At 44.8% G+C, this 16,781-nt stretch overlaps 1 protein-coding gene across 1 annotated transcript; it reads right to left on the minus strand.

The window, feature by feature from the left end:
• Positions 1 to 4,030: 4,030 nt before the first annotated feature.
• LOC138371155 (uncharacterized) lies at positions 4,031 to 4,693 on the minus strand. Its single transcript, XM_069335990.1, has one exon. It carries the CDS (start codon positions 4,691 to 4,693, stop codon positions 4,031 to 4,033), a length of 663 nt encoding a protein of 220 aa, XP_069192091.1.
• Positions 4,694 to 16,781: the final 12,088 nt, after the last annotated feature.

The following is a 16,781-nucleotide window of genomic DNA, read 5'->3' on the forward strand; positions in this document are numbered from 1 at the left end:
CTTCGCGCCAGTCTACCCTAATAGTGAAGCCACCGTTCTCTAAATTATAGAGAGCGGAGAGCGGAGAACTATATAGATGGTAAACTATACCATTCCGGTCCTCCAGAGACCTTGGAAAGTAAGCCTCACCACGTCATGGTCAGGAATTCCAGCTGGCAGCTGAGTGACAGGAAAAAATTGATTTTTAATTTTAATTTCTGTTTATCTTTAATTCTGTCGGCCTCTGTCTGTCTCTCTCTCTACCCAGCCACTTGGGGTGGACGTTAGAGCGACGGTCTGGCTTCATGCAGGTTGGCGTTCAATCCCCGAACGTCCACAAGAGGTTGGACACCATTCCTTTCCCTCCGTCCCATCCATAGTTCTTATCCTGACCCCTTCCCAGTGGTTGGGCATCATTCTGTAACGGTTCTATTGTTACGTAAAGTATGGTGACAAATAAACACAGACACTAAGATACTATATATATATTTGGTCGAATATTCAGAAGTACACAGGTGATACGTTGGTGTGAGTTGAGCGCACTGAGCATTGGTACAGTATCTCGCAAGTGTCTGCTCTAGGCCACACTTGAAAGTAGACTAGTTAATGTTTGCTATTCTTGCTGCTTATATTGCTCGGGCAACACCTCACCGTGTTGCCCGGGTAACGCCTCACCTCATTCATCTCCAAAGGTTGACAGGAATATTAACACTATATTTGGAGCGAGTATATTATTGGGATAATCTACTCGCTACAGAACTCCCCCTCCCAGGGGATGAAAGGAAAAATACTTGATCAAGGAACTTAGCTGGTCGGTGAATTGTACGCCCTGCTCGCGTTACATAACCATCAAAGTTAACTTCCTCCTCTTCGCTGATGTCATCTAACTGGGGTCGTAGGGTGGGAGGTCGCACAGGATCGTCCGTCGTCGTAGGATCAGGTTGTGGTGCAGCTGGTAACTGGGGTTGTAACATGGGAGGTCGTACAGGATCGTCCGTTGTCGTAGGTGGCGGTGCTGCTGGCAACTGTGGTCGAAAAGTGAACTGCGTAGTCGGCGGATGTGTCTCTGGAGGGATGTCTGGGGCAGCGTCACAGTGTGCTGGTTTAAGGCGATTGATGGAGATGTTTACCCGCTGTCCTCGGCGTTCAATGGTGAAGAACTTCGATGTTCGAGAAACCACTTTAAATGGTCCTTCGTAAGGTGACTGTAGAGGGCGTCGAACAGCGTCGACTCTTACAAACACGTGTTCAGTTGTGTGGAGCTCATGAGGCACATATGTAGCACGAGTTGTCGGTTGGCGTGGTGGTGTAGGCCGAATGTTTGTCATGGCCGCCCGCAATTTCTGGACAAAAGTGGGGTCTGGGGGTGTGATAAGTGGCGTTGGGGTTAAGAATTCGCCCGGAAGCCGCAGGCTAGATCCGTATACTAAGTCTGCTGCCGAGAATCCACTGCCCTCCTTCGTGGCCGAACGGATGCCAAGCAAGACTAATGGAAGGTTGTCGATCCAATCATCAGGGCGTGCTTGAGCTCTTAGGGCAGCTTTTAGTTGTCTATGAAAGCGTTCTACCATTCCGTTCGACTCAGGGTGGTATGCTGTGGTTCGGTTATGTGTGGTGCCGAGGAATTCCATAAGTTCCTTCCATAGATATGATTCGAACTGTCGTCCTTGGTGATGATGACAGAGGGGCTGCCAAAACGGGCGACCCATCCAAAGAGGAAAGCCTGGACCACTGACTCAGCTGAGATGTTGATTAATGGGATTGCTTCCGGCCATCTGGAGAATCGATCGATGCAGGTGAGTAGATAAGAATATCCTCTTGCCGACGGTAATGGTCCAACGATGTCTACATGCACCACCTCGAAACGGTCAGAAGGTAACGGAAACTGTTGAAGAGGGCTCTTTGTGTGACGATGTGTTTTCGCTCGCTGGCACTGGAGACATGAGCGAGTCCATCGTCGAACATCGGCATTGATTCCTGGCCATACAACACGCTCCGTTAGTAGTTTCTGGGAAGCACGTACTCCTGGGTGTGCTAGGGAGTGAAATACTGAGAACGTTTTCCAGCGAAACTGGGCAGGAATGTAGGGCCTAAGTGCTCCCGTCCGTGAGGTGTCACAGATTATACTTCCGCCACCTTCCATGGGAATCTCGATGAACCGGAGAGCTGTGTCAGATGTTCGTAATCGCTGCAGATCAGGGTCTTCCCGTTGGGCCTTACTGATTGCACAATAGTCCACCTGAGCTGGGTTTGTCACGACGTGGTTTATGGTGGGTCGAGACAGTGCATCGGCTATGACACTATTAGTTCCTTTGACATGGCGGATATCCAAGGTAAATTAGGAGATAAATCCCAGGTGGTTGGCTACTCGAGGAGAGTGAGCATCACCCTTGGCCGCCAGTGCATAAGTGAGAGGTTTGTGGTCTGTGAGGATGCGGAAGTTCCGCCCCTCGAGAAAGTGCTGGAAATGTTGTATGACTGAGTAGATGGCGAGCAGTTCCCTATCAAAAGTGCTATACTTCTCTTCAGTGGGTGACAGGCGCGCTGAAAAGAATGCAATTGGACACCATTCTCCTTAAACGAGCTGTTGTAGTACAGCACCAATTGCTGTGTTTGAAGAGTCGGTAGATAGATTGGTGGGGGCGTCAGACACTGGGTGTGCGAGTAAGGTGAATTCTGCCAGCTTGTGTTTTATGTCTGTGAATGCTGTCTCTGCCTGGGGAGTCCACTCCAACGGAAGATGGGACGTGAGTTTCCGACCACGTAAGAGGTCGTATAAGTGTCGCAAGACGTCCGAACAATGTGGAATGAATCGATGATAAAAATTCACCACACCAAGAAATTCTTGCAACTTCTTTGGAGTGGATGGGCGCGGGAATTCCTTGATTGCCTCAATTTTCTTCTCTAGTGGTTGGACCCCTGCTGCTGACACACGGTGTCCCAAGAAATCCAGCTCTGGAACATGGAAAATACACTTCTCAGAGTTGAGCTGCAAGCCGAAGTTGCGCAGACGGGTGAGAAGGAGTCGGAGGTGTAGCAGATGTTCTGTTGGTGATGTACTGGCCACCAGCAGATCGTCAATGTAGGCGTAGCAAAAAGGAAGGTCCTTAACTACTTGGTCGATGAAGCGTTGGAATGTCTGGGCTGCATTCCGTTGACCAAAAGGCATCAGGACGAATTCAAACAGTCCAAAAGGTGTTGTGATCGCTGTTTTCGGAATGTCTGCCGGTTCCACAGGGACCTGGTGAAATGCCCACACAAGGTCAATTTTCGAAACAACGGTTGCGTTGCTCAATCCCTGTGAGACATCCTGGATGTGTGGTATTGGGTAGCGATCCGGCAGAGTACGAACGTTGAGAGCCCTGAAGTCTCCACAAGGGCTGTTTTCGGGACAATATGGAGAGGTGAAACCCATGGACTGTTCGAAGGGCGGATTATTCCTGCCTCCTGTAGCTTATTGAATTAAGCACGTGCTACCGCCAGTCGTTCCGGTGCCAGGCGGCGTGGTCTGGCGAAGGTAGGTGCTCCCGTTGTAGTAATGTGATGCGTAATCGTATGTTGCACCTCTGGTTGAGGGCTGGCGGTGAGGTCACATCTTTGAATTCATCCAGGAGTGCTTGAAGTTCTGTAGATGCGACTGGGGTGACGATGTTAACTTGTGTTAACTCGTGAACCTCGCCGAGGCAAAACGTTTAAATGAGAGCAGACTGACTAGGGGAGGCTCGAAGTACTTCACCTGCGGGATCCACAATAAGTCGATGGTGTTGCAGGAAATCCCATCCAAGAATGGGTTGTTCCACATCCGCTATTAGGAAAGTCCAGGTAAAGCGACCCAGAGAAGCGAAATCGAGAACCAGGGTGCAGGTCTCATATGTACAGACGGACGTACCATTGGCAGCCCATAAGTCCAAACCAGGAGTGCGGCTCGGTTTGACCAATGGGGGAGGCAACACACTAGCCGCTGCACCTGTGTCAACAAGGAAACGGCGTTTGGTTATGATGTCAGATATGTAGAGCAGTGTAGTGTTTGAAACGGCGGGGTTACTGGCCGTTAACAGTCCCCGCCGAAGTAGTTTCCCAACCAGGAACAAGGAGCCCTACAGTTGCGGGCTTGGTGTCCGAACTTCTGGTGGTAAGAACAAAGCTCTCCTCGGTGTTCTCGCTGTCGCCTAGATCCTGATACTGGATTCGCTTGGTACGTCTTTCCTGGGTGGAAGAAACGTCGGTTCTGGAGGACGTCGAGTTGTTGGGTGTCTGTAGTCTGCTGTGTATCACTGAGGTGGGACAGCGTAGCGTTATCAGACGTCGTATGAAGCCTATCTGCCAGTGCAGCTAGCTGGGCTAATGGGGTGTCGTCAGCCATACTGAATAGGGCCGGTTGAATGTGCTTTGGACAGAGTTGTATCCAGAGTGATCTCACAATCTCGCTGGGGGCTGGACCAGTTGCAGTATGCATTACATACTGAATATGCTGAAGAAGCTGGGCTGGTGTTTTGTCTGCTAACCTTTTGTCAGAGAGGAGTTGATCCCTTTGTTGAATTCGGCGTTTCATTGTTGCCTGTAGAAGAGCGGCCTTCAATGCGGTGTACGTCCTGGTGTCTGGTGATGGTGCGGTGATGACAGTGGTGGCAGTGTACATAGCCTCCGAGGGAAGTGTTGGCAGGGTACAGGCATATCGGGCTTTCTCAGTCGTAATTTCGTGGTGGTTCCACATTTCGAAATTTCGTAATTTCGAAAATAGCCTCCATCTGCATGAACCAAAATTCTGGTTCATCTGCATTGTATGCTGGAAACCTGGTAATTAAATCTATGACGAAGATCTAGTTTGCGACTAAGTGTTCTTTTTCACTCACTGGGTCACCAATGTAATGGTTCTATTGTTACATAAAGTATGGTGATAATAAACACAGGCACTAAGAGAATATATATATATATATTTAGTCGAGTATACAGAAGTATGCAGGTGATACCTTGACGAGCAATGGTGAGAGTTGAGCGCACTGAGAGTCGGTACGGTATCTCGCAAGTGTCTGTTCCAGACCACACTTGAAAGTAGACTAGTTAATATTTGCTACTCTGCAGCTTATATGCTCGGGCAACACCTCACCTCATTCATCTCCAAAGGTTGACAGGAATATTAACAATGCATTTGGAGCGAGTATATTATTGGGATAATCTACTCGCTACAAATGCATCCTAAATTATAAGGATAACTGTAGAAATCTTCAGCCAATATCTGTGCAATTTATATTCAAGCACTGTAAATTCTTTCTGGAGAAAATAATGAAAAGAATCATCTATTTAGATGGTAAATGTACTAAAGACACGTACGGGATTTTATTATTTTATATACAGCCTAACGACAACTAGCCTAAATGCTAATTGTGGCCACATTATAACAAACAGGTGAACCTAGCTGCTGAGCCGCATGTCCGGTGATGTGGAGACTTGAGCAAATATTCGTCCTCCAGCTGCTGCTTGAAAGGCGTTGACTTTGGAATTGCTCATATGCTAGTCTGGGACACGGCTATTATGCCAGATAACGTGGTACCGCTCTACTGGTCGTGGGAGCAAAATAAGTAGGATCAAAACGTAGCTCTGCTACACGCTGTCAATGGCGTCTGAGCTGTGCTCTCTCGTACTTTGGTGACGCTCTCCCGTCTTCCTCCTCTTCCTCATTGCGCATGCGCGGCTCTTGATAGACATCTCGAGCATAAATGAATGTGTATATATCGCAATTGACTAAGGAAGGAAGCGGTAGTGACGAGTATTAATATCACATTAAATTCTTCTGTGATATATTAGAATTTCGCGTAACATAAATTGATTTATTAAAGTTGTGCAGCTAATGGAGGAAATTAAAGTAAAATCATTTACATTAAAGTAATTTCCTCTAGAATGTTTAATATCAACTAAATAAGGGAGTTCCAGTGAGTAGTAGTATACTACGAAATTAAACTTATTAGTAAATAACTATTTTTAATAAAGGAAATGATAAACTGGACTCTTTTATAAATCCAACTAAATGTGGAGAGAATTCATGTTACTGTCTGTCGTTCCTCACGTCGTCACTCTGACTAGGAAGAATCTGGCAATATGTTTAAATAAATCATGATAATGATCAAATCTACAAGTTAGTAATTTTAGTAACTACTTGTGGTTAATACAAAGGTTGCATAAAATACAAAGATGTATAAAACTGTTGGTTATTTCCAACACGCAGAGAGAATTACCCTGCTGGCGACCAGAAAGGAAGAGGTGTAATTGAGGTTACAGCCGGGAGTCCGGCAAAACTTTGCCACGCACAAGTGGGCAGGTTCAGCGGGGAGTCACATGCTGCAGGATTGAGCTTAGCACTCGGCTTACCATCTCCTCTTCCCCTTGGGTCCAATGTCAAATAGTGGTGATGGGTCTTGAGGCATGATTAGGAGAGCTCCCTGGGGGTGATAATGATACCTTAGTGGATGGAGCAGAGACCCACTGCGTGAGGTTACAGGATCAATAGCATGATCCCCCGCTGTTTGATTGCAACCTCACGTAACACAAGGCCAAGGTGAGTGACGCATGACAATTTGGCAACCTTGCCAGGATGCGTTAATCAGGTTACTGTGTTGCCTAGATTTCAGGACAGTATTGCTAGAGTACAAATACAGTGTTACCAGTGTCGTGATCAGTGTTGCCGATGAACTCGATGAACAGTGACAGTGCTACCCAGTAGTGCAGAGGCTGAAATAGTGAAGCCAGTGTGGTATTAGTACTATTGCTCAGTTATAGAGACGTGTCATGTTCACAGAAAATGGTACCATCCGTTTTCTATGTGCGGCGGAGCAGACGCCAGAGAAGGTAAACAGGAGCACACAGGATGCTACCAGCTTGGAAGCTACTAGTCATGTAATTGTTTGTAAGTATTAAAGTCAGTAACCAAGCGATGGCTTTATATCAACCCTACAACCAAGACTTCCTCAGTAGCACACAAACACCACAAGACGGAGGAGAATAGTGATTAAAATTATTGAGACGAGGGATGAGAAAATTTTAGAAGAGTGTACCAAAGCCCAGCTGCAGCTAGTGGCGGACCACTTTGGGATAAAGTTGAGATCATCCAAGGTGGCAGAGCGACGAATAGAGATCGTGGCTCAGCTCAAGGCACGAGAAGAGGCCACTAGGGAAGAACCGTCCCAAGCACCTGACAGTGTTGGTGGGGACCGGAGCAATGGAGGAAGCAGCAGGGGGGTCCAACGGAAGCAGGAGACTTGTGAAATTGGAGATGATAAAAATGCAGTTGGAGGCGCAGCTGAGGAGGGAAGAGCATGAACGAGACGTCCAGCTGCAAAGGGAAGAGCGTGAGTGGCAGCTGGGATGGGAAGAGCGAGAGGCACAACTTTGATGGAAGGAGCGAGAGGCACAGCTGAAACGGGAAGAGCGAGAAACGCAATTACGATGGGAAGAGCGTGACGCCAAGATCCAGTTACGTCGACAGGAGATACAGGCCAACAAGGAGGTCGAGCTGAGGCAGGCGGAGCTCGGGGTGACCCCACCACCACTCAGGCAGAAATTGAAATTGAAATTGAAATTGAAATAAGTTTATTGAGGTAAAAATACACACAAAGGGATGAGGTAGCTCAAGCTATTCTCACCCCATTCAGTACAACGTGTTAATATATACATAGACACACATCACAAATAAACATATTACCAAACATTCTGAGAGGTAAACATATACATTTCCCCCTTCACAAGTAGTATGGTATCAGACGTACACACAAATACTTTTATGACCTAGGTATACTGTATAGACAATTTGCAAGACACCTGCAGATAATTCAACAAAATATTACAATCTTGGTGCAAAATTCTTATATCTCTCAAGAATATCATCAACCTTTCCGTTGTGACACATCCAGGCTATTTGTTCAGGAACAGTCTTTATCTCAGTGTTTCTATATACATTAATCAACGGACAATCAAGAACATAATGGGCCAGGGTGTGAGACCTTAACATACCACATAGTTTACACTTCGTGTCATTATCATGAACATCTATCCCATATTCCCAGTAATATTTGTACCCAAGCCTGAGCCGCATGTACACAGAGTCACTCCAAGCATTTCTCCTTTTACTATAAGTGAAATGGGTGTTTTGACTCACATACATTTAGTGTTGCATGGTTAGACTTCTCTCATACATTATCCCTCTCCTCTCCACTCCTGCCTGTGCCTGAATATTTCTGATTTTGCTTCTTATTTGTCTCATTGTGAATTCACATTCAATGTCAACTTGTGGTTTTGATGTGGCACGTTTGGCCAAGTCATCCGCCACCTCGTTGAGCACTATACCAACATGAGATGGAATCCACATGAATTTCACACTATAACCTTTCAGCTGTATGTCAGTTATTCTTCTCTTACAGTCCTCAACTATGGACATGAAGACTGGGTTTCGACTGTTTAAGGACTCCAGTGCTCCTCGGCTATCGACAAATACAAAAACATTTTTGTCGTCATGACGTACTTCCTCCAAACACGCCAGAATGGCCTGCAGTTTAGCTTGTGTGGATGATATATAATTACTAAGCCGGAGTTCAATTATCCTGTCCACAGTCCCAAACTCTGTATATTCCCTTATTAGGACACCACACCCTGCCCTGCCATCCTCCGCCACCGACCCGTCGCAATATACATGTAAACTGTTGCCTCTTGGTAACCGAGATATCATGCTTCCATACAAACACCGTAATTGTCCCGGTTCATGATGAATCTTTTTCACCTTGAGAGGTACAATTTCGACGTCTATTTTCTGTACTTTCCAGGGAGCAGACATATTACACTGTCGAGAGGGTTTACAGCAGTCAAGTACGTCGTATTCCCTGAGGTCATGAGGTTATCCCCTCGTGTAGCGTGTCTCCCTCAGTTTCCTGGAAGTGTGTACGTCACTCAAGCAGGTCTGAACGCTCTCAAACAGCTTATCCCCTCCTTTTCTCCGCATGAAACGAATAGATACTCTAGTGTTAATGTCACGGACTCTATCACACACACTCTGTAAATTTAATTCCATTCTCATTATTTCAATCATTGCATTTCTTTGACATCCAAGAATAATCCTCATAGCCTCGTTCTATATCAGCTCTATTTTTTTAATTCTGCCTTGGCCTGTGGAAGACAATACGGGTGCTGCGTAGTCTATCAGGGACCGAACAGTGCTTATGTATAACATCCGCAAGATACGTACCCCAACACCTTTACCAGAAAAAGCCAGTGCTTTCAGAGGATGCAGACGGGCTTTACATAAGGTGCTGATATGATTTATTTCAGCATTTTTACTCTCACATGTGTATCCAACATACATGCCCAGATACTTGTACTTCTGAACACGGCTCAGTTCCACACCATTTAGAGTAAGTGTTATATTTCTTCGTTTCCTATACTCGTATTTGGTTTTATCTGCATTTATAACTAAGCCTAACTTGTGACAGGTTGTACCATGTATGTTAAGAGCAGTTTGAATTTTGTTCCCAGAAGTGCCTTGTATAAGAATGTCATCAGCATATATGATCGTCGTGACCCCTGGAGGATACATCTCTGATGCTAATCTGTTCAGTAATACATTGAATAAGGTGGGACTTAATACTCCCCCTTGTGGGGTACCTAACTGAAACCTCCGTTCCTCAGACATGTATCCCTGGTAATAGACCTGACCTTTTCTGCCTTGTAGATAATCCCTTATCCAGTGTAGCAATCTCCCTGTTATTCCCAGATTGACTAATTCGTATAAGATTACTTTCCCATTGGCTTTATCAAATGCTCCTTGTAGATCAACAAAAACTCTACAATTGTCATCCACATTAGACAAACACTTTAAGAGACAATCCGCAGTACTTTTGCCTTTGATAAAACCAAAGAGATTACTGGACATGTTATCACCTACAAGGTAGAGTAGCCTATTTAACAAAATCTCAGGCAGAAGGATGCCCACCGGGGTGAAGAAACAAGACCTGCCAGTTTTTGTACTTCATGAGGCAGAGGGTTTTTTTCGACCATTTTGAGAGGGTTACGACCATGAAGAAATGGCCGGAAGTGGATTGGGCGGAACTGGTCCAGAGTAGACTGACTGGCGAGGCACGGGAGGCTTTTAACATGCTGGACCTCGACGAGTGTGCAAGTTATGAGGCCGTGAAGAGTGCCATGATGCATTCTTTCAAATTGACGCCGGAACTGTACAGGAAGAGATTCCAGGAGTGCACCCAAGCGCTGAGGAAGTCGTAAGCCGAGACTGCCAGAGAAATGGAGTGGAGGTACTTGAGGTGGCTGAAGGGCGAGGGGTGCGGAGACAGCTGAAGAGATTAAGCAGCTGATGGTTATGGAAAATTTCATGTCTGTACTCCACCCAGAGCTGAGGGTTAGAGTACGAGAAATAGACATTACAGACCTCTAGATAGCAACTGATCGAGCGGACATGTTGGAGGAGGCATTGGGTTCTCTGAGGGAGAGTCGACCCAGACGGCCAGTTGTACGACCGCTCGTGGAGGAGCCATCGAGAGGTGAAGAGTGGGTATAAGCCAGGTGTATCGTACCACTCAAGTGACAAGACCAAAGCCCAGGTGAGCTTGCGAGAACCCATGAGGAAGTTTCCGAGTGGCAGTACAGGTAGGAGATATGGTGCAAGCAGCTCGAATAGAGAGTACGTGTCTGGGAGTTCTGACAGGACCCAGAGCGCGACGACCCAACAAGGTGTGGTCCATGTGACTGGGAGAGGTCTACCCAGAGTAGACCTCAACCTCAACAGAGTAGAGATGTTACAACTGTGGTATGAAGGGACATTATGCTCGAGAGTGTGACAAACACCAGAAGAAAGTGGAACTAATGTTGGAAGAAGAGAGGGTAGTTACCCATACCCCTTACTATAATGGTTCCAATGTAAATGGTTGGGAGATAAAGTTGGGTGAGCATCCTTTCGTTTTCGGGGTTAGAGTGATGTTTGGGAAGTCTGATCCTTTGGAAGTTGCAGTGCTTCGCGATATTAGCGCTGATGTATGTATGGTAGCCAGGGATATTCTGCCCGAGGATTTTGATGAGTCACCTGTGGGAGTAGTAAGACTACGCAGTGTTGGGTAGGAATGCAGGTTACCGTTTCACGAGGTGCAGGTGGTTTCCGACTATGGAGTCGAAAAGGCCATTGTAGCTGTAGCCCCAAAGTTACCCCCTGAAACATGTCCAGATGGTGCTGGGCAACGACTTGGGTGGAGGCAGCGTACAACCTGATTGGGCCAGGAGCGCCAATGTATCGGGCGGTGGTGAAAAATTGTCAGGTAAGGTACCGGTCAACTCAGGCAGCAGTGATAGAGCCGACCGCACCGATGATAACGTCGCCAAGGAGGACGACGACAAGGGCGAAAGTGCAGAGAGGTCGTCGGAGGTCGTGGAGAGCCCCGACGAGGACCTGCGACTAAGCCTAATGATGCACGTGGAGGAGTGGCAAGGAGCAGCAGTAGTACAGGTGCCTGGGGCGATGGAAGAACTGCAGACCGCACTCCCTCCACCTGGAGGTGTGAGCAAAGTGAGCTCAGTGAGTGAGCAGCAGCTGTGAGCGACAGAATGGAGGAGCCACAATGCACTGTTTCCTGCCAGCCAGGAAACTAGTAGTAGGGATAAAAAGAACCACTGTGGTGGGGTGAGCCACAGTGAGGTAATTGGGCCTGACCACGAAACGACAAAGACGTTTACAGGGAAGAAGCTTTCGTGGAGGAATGAAGAAGTTCGTCGAGAGCAGTGAAATGGATGGTATTGGAATGGCATTAGTAAGAATAGAGTAGGGAACAGGTACACCCAGGGTAGGCGCCGGCCTAGCCAGAGGAGCACTGGGTCATTGCAAAAGCCTAGTGTGGAAGAGAGGAAGTTGCTGGATAGAGGACTGGTAACAGGTGTTGCTGTGAGGGGACAACGCACTTACGGGAGAAGAGGAACCGATAAGAGAGAGAAGGTTTGCGAAAAGTAGATCCTCAGAGGAAGCATGGAGTACATGTAGGACGCAGTGGAAGTGCAAGGGCACCTCAGAGTGCACGATGCAGTGGAGGCACTACATGCACTGAACCTTGCAGTGGGGACAAGTCGTTGGAGTTATTACGATGGTTGTTGTTGTGTGTCGGTGTTGGTCGTCCTTCCTTTCGGACAACCAACCCAAAATTCCGTAGAGTGCTTACTTTGATTAGATCATCATCCTGGATGCTTCTGGCACTTGGAGAGGGGCTTAGCGTCACACATTTAGGGGATGCAGCTCCAACACTAGCCTCGTTGTCACGTGGACACACCCACTCGAGCCGCCATGACTACAGACTCTCTCCTTATGTGGTATGATCTCCTCAATCCCCTTTTTCTTTGATTTTACTCCGTTCTACCCTGTCCGCAGCTATGGTTCCTGGTTCTTTCTATCTCTCTCTCTCTCTTTCCTATTTTCTGAGAACCCTCACAAGGACAAAGACAAACAATGGCAAATTTGAACACATTTACTGGACAAGGAACATGGACAATACATATACACGTATAATAATATATCTCCAACACACTATACTATTGTAGTCAGGTTGCACTCCAACCAATACCATCAGGACTCTATCATCTGCTTATCAAGTAGTATCCTAACTCCTGACTCACCCCCTAATACTACCCACCTCATCAAGTAGGTCAAGTCTTATAAGACAATGTTGTACTATCAGCAAGAGAATATATATATATATATATATATATATATATATATATATATATATATATATATATATATATATATATATGTCGTACCTAGTAGCCAGAACGCACTTCTCAGCCTAATATGCAAGGCCCAATTTGCCTAATAAGCCAAGTTTTCATGAATAATATATATATATATATATATATAATATATATATATATATATATATATATATATATATATATATATATATAATATATATATATATATATATATATATATATATATATATATATATATATATATATATATATATATATATATATAATCTCCATAAACACATACAAGGAAAACGAGCCTATGACTGCAATAACATAAATATCAGTATAAATATTCCTTGATATACAACAGTAGTCAGTCAATTACCCTATCAGTCCTAGAACACACATGCATGTCTCTGCAGGTAATCCAGACTACGGTTTAAACTCTATGCTTCAGTATAAGTACTCCTTGGCACAAAAATGGTAATCAATCACTCACCTTGCACTGCATCTTGCACGCTAATGACAACCAAACACTCTACCAACTCCCTACAAGTAATCAACTAGAACTTCCCTTCCACATCTGGAAGTTCACTACCCTGACATCATCAGGTTCTTCCGGGTTTATCTACCAGGATCTGCTGCAGCTCTTCCAAGTTGCTACACCATGAAATCTTTGAGTAACAATGGTGCAACACCATTGTTGTCAGTTCTTTCCCAAGTTCTTTCCCAAGAGGCAGACAAGAGGAGCTCCAGCATATTTCAACAATCCTAAGTATTGTAGTACAGGATGATGATAGTGAGTGGTGTCCCAGAGAACATAAAGGTATAGTGCTTTTGAAAAATAGGTGAGATAACAGGAATGTGCCAAGGGAAGTGAAAAATTGGATGAGAAAAATTTGCCCCAGTGTTTCCAGTGCAGAGAAGAACATTCAAGATGGCCGTCGGCAAGAGGAAATAAAAAACAGACCTTGATATTGCTGGATTCAATGAAGAAATCATTGATATAACCAGTCTATACAACAAGTTGGTAAAATTAGATACTATTATGAACTCTCATGTAGAAATAATTAGTAAATTGAAAGAAAGTAATGACCTTTTAAATAGCAAAGTTGTATGTCTTGATGGTTTAGTGAAAGACTTGTGCAAGGATAAGAATCAATTGGAAACAAATTGCAAAGCCATGGAAGAAGAAAATAAACTCTTCAAAATAGCTAAGGAAGAAGTTAAAGTAAATTTAAACATAAATGACTACAATAGGTTAGGTAAGGAAATTCAACAGGAGAAACAGCTTTTGTCAGCACAGATAGAGGAAGTTACACAGGGAATAGAACAGTGCAAGAAAGATATGCAACTAATCTTTTCACAAGTGGCCAAGGAGAAGGAAAAACTTGAAGAAGCAGTAAAGGAAGTCAAACACTGCAGCAACCAAGATAAAACAAACATTAGGCTGGAAGTGAGAAAAGAATTGGCATCTAACCCGAAGTTGGTGCAAAACACAGTTGATCGAAGTAAGTCCCTGATAATTTTTGGCTGCAAAGAAAAGGAGATAACATCTAGGTCAGAAAGAGCTGAAGAAGAAGCAAAAGTAGTAGATAAAATTGTTGGCCTCGTGGAAGGTCTTACAACTATAGAGAATGTGTGCGACTACAGGAGAATAGGCAGATATGTAAAAGGGAAAGATCGACCTTTGAGGATCACCCTAAATGGTGCCAAACAGATGGAAGAAGTACTAAGGAATGCTAGAAAATTACAAAGTGATGAGGATGGGAAAGTGTGGTCGTTAAGACGAGATCTTTCAAAAGAAGATAGAGAGAAGCTGAAACGTGAACCTCGCCGAGGCAAAACGTTTAAATGAGAGCAGGAATGAAGAAGAAATCAATTCATTTTTCTACAAAGTGATAGAGGTAGGCAGACCAGTAAAGTGGTACATAAAGGCAAACCAACAAAATCATTAGAGAGAGGGGGAGTGAAAAATAAGAAGAAGGGGGACAAGTTCCTGAAGATTGCATACACCAACATAGATGGAGTAAGATCGAAGATACTGGAGTTAAGTGATGTAATACAGCTGCAGACACCAGACATTGTTGCACTCACGGAGACAAAACTTGAAGATGTTATTTTAAATGAGGTCATTTTCCCAAGGGGCTACTCAATTTGGAGACGGGACAAAAAAATTAGGAAAGGCGGTGGCGTTGCTGTGCTGGTGAAAGAACGCCTAACGGTGAACGAAATAATGACTGCCAATCCACAAGAAGTTGACATAATAGCACTAGAGATCTGCCATGAGGATGATAAACTAATGAACATAAATGCATATAGTCCACCGCCAAGCAGCACATGGTCAAAGGAGGAGCTAGATAGTAAACGAGAAAGTCTTATAACAATAATGAGAGAGATAATAGCGAGAGCGGATAACGATAGATCACGACTGCTGATAGTCGGCGACTTCAATTTGAAATCCATAGACTGGGAAGCATATGAAGCTAAAACAGAAGATTTTTGGACCTGTAAATTTGTAGATCTCATCCTGGAAACATTCTTGTATCAACATGTTAAACAAGCTACGAGGATGAGGGAAGGGGACGTTCCCTCCGTGCTAGATTTGATATTTACCAGGAAGGAGGAAGAAATATTTGACATTCATTACCTTCCTCCCTTGGGTAAAAGTGACCATGTCTTTTTGGGAATAAAGTATGCAGTGTGAAGAAAAGAAGATTTTCTTATTTTTCTTAAACTTTCTTATTTTCTGGAAGAAAATAAGAAGGTTGATGCAATTGAAAATCTTGACTTTAGGAGAGGACATTATGGCAACCTTAGAAATTTTTTTAGTGATTATAATTGGACAGACTTGTTGCTAGGCAAGGAAGTGAATGAGATGTATGTCAAGTTTTGTGAAATATATGATAAAGGGACAACAAAATTTATACCAAAACAGAGATGCAGAACTAGGAAACAGGATTGGTTCAACAGAAATTCCGAGAGGGCCAGAGACCAGCAATGTGCCCTCTGCCCGCAAGTCCAACACACTCCGTTCCTCCTTGGACTACGGTGTTTTGGACTGCTAGGACTAGTCCTTTGGGGACTACCTGGAGGCGTCTTCAAAGCACTTTGTGGGACGGGTCTCTCTTCTTCCGGTCGAGATTTGCCAAACAGACGTGGGTAATTCTTCGGGACATACCTAGTAGAGGATCGATGAGTTAGGATGTACTCCTCAGCCATAGTGGCTGCCGCAATCAAGGTCTCTACCTGCAGCTCTTCTAAGTATGTCTTGAGATCTTCAGACAGACATTCCTTAAACTCCTCCAACAAAACGAGCTGCTCGAGTTGTTCTTTCGTCTTCACCTTTCGAGATGCACACCACTCCTGAAAAAGCCGTTCCTTGATGTTCGCAAACTCGGTGAACGTGTGCTCCGGGGTCTTCTTCAGGCTCCTGAACTTTTGCCTATAAGCTTCAGGCACCAACTGATAAGCCATGAGCATTACCTTCTTCACCTTGTCGTAATCACAGGAGTCATCAAGGGACAACGTGGAGTAGGCAATTTGGGCCTTCCCAGTGAAGACGGACTGTATCATGATGGCCCAATTCTCCTTTGGCCAATCCAAAGAGGCAGCAACTTTCTCGAAGGCAGCGAAGAACTTCGAAACTTCCTTTTCGTTGAATTTTGGGACCATCTTTATATTTCTTACATGATAGAAACTACTTGTTTCCTTTGTTTTCCTCTGACCACCTATTCATAACACTTCTAACTCGTGTAGTCTTTCTCTCTCCCTTTCTTCTCTTTCTCGCTCTAATTCTAACCGTTTTATTTCCATTTCCTTCTCTTTCATTTCCCGTTCTATTTCTAATTTCTTCCAAACTATCTCACGATTTATTTCTAAAGCACGCAATTTGATAGTTAGAAAACTTATATTCAGTTCACCCGCATCGCTTTCACTGTCACTACCTTTATCTTACTTTTCAGTGGCAGCCACCTCACTTTCCTTTGTACTCTGTGCCTCGCTTCCCTGCTTTCCCCGGCCTTTAAGTGCTTATGAACCTTCGACAAGATTTCGACACGGGAATCACTCACGTATTT

This window comes from Procambarus clarkii, chromosome 35, assembly GCF_040958095.1.
Source record: "Procambarus clarkii isolate CNS0578487 chromosome 35, FALCON_Pclarkii_2.0, whole genome shotgun sequence".
Lineage (NCBI taxonomy): Eukaryota > Metazoa > Arthropoda > Malacostraca > Decapoda > Cambaridae > Procambarus > Procambarus clarkii.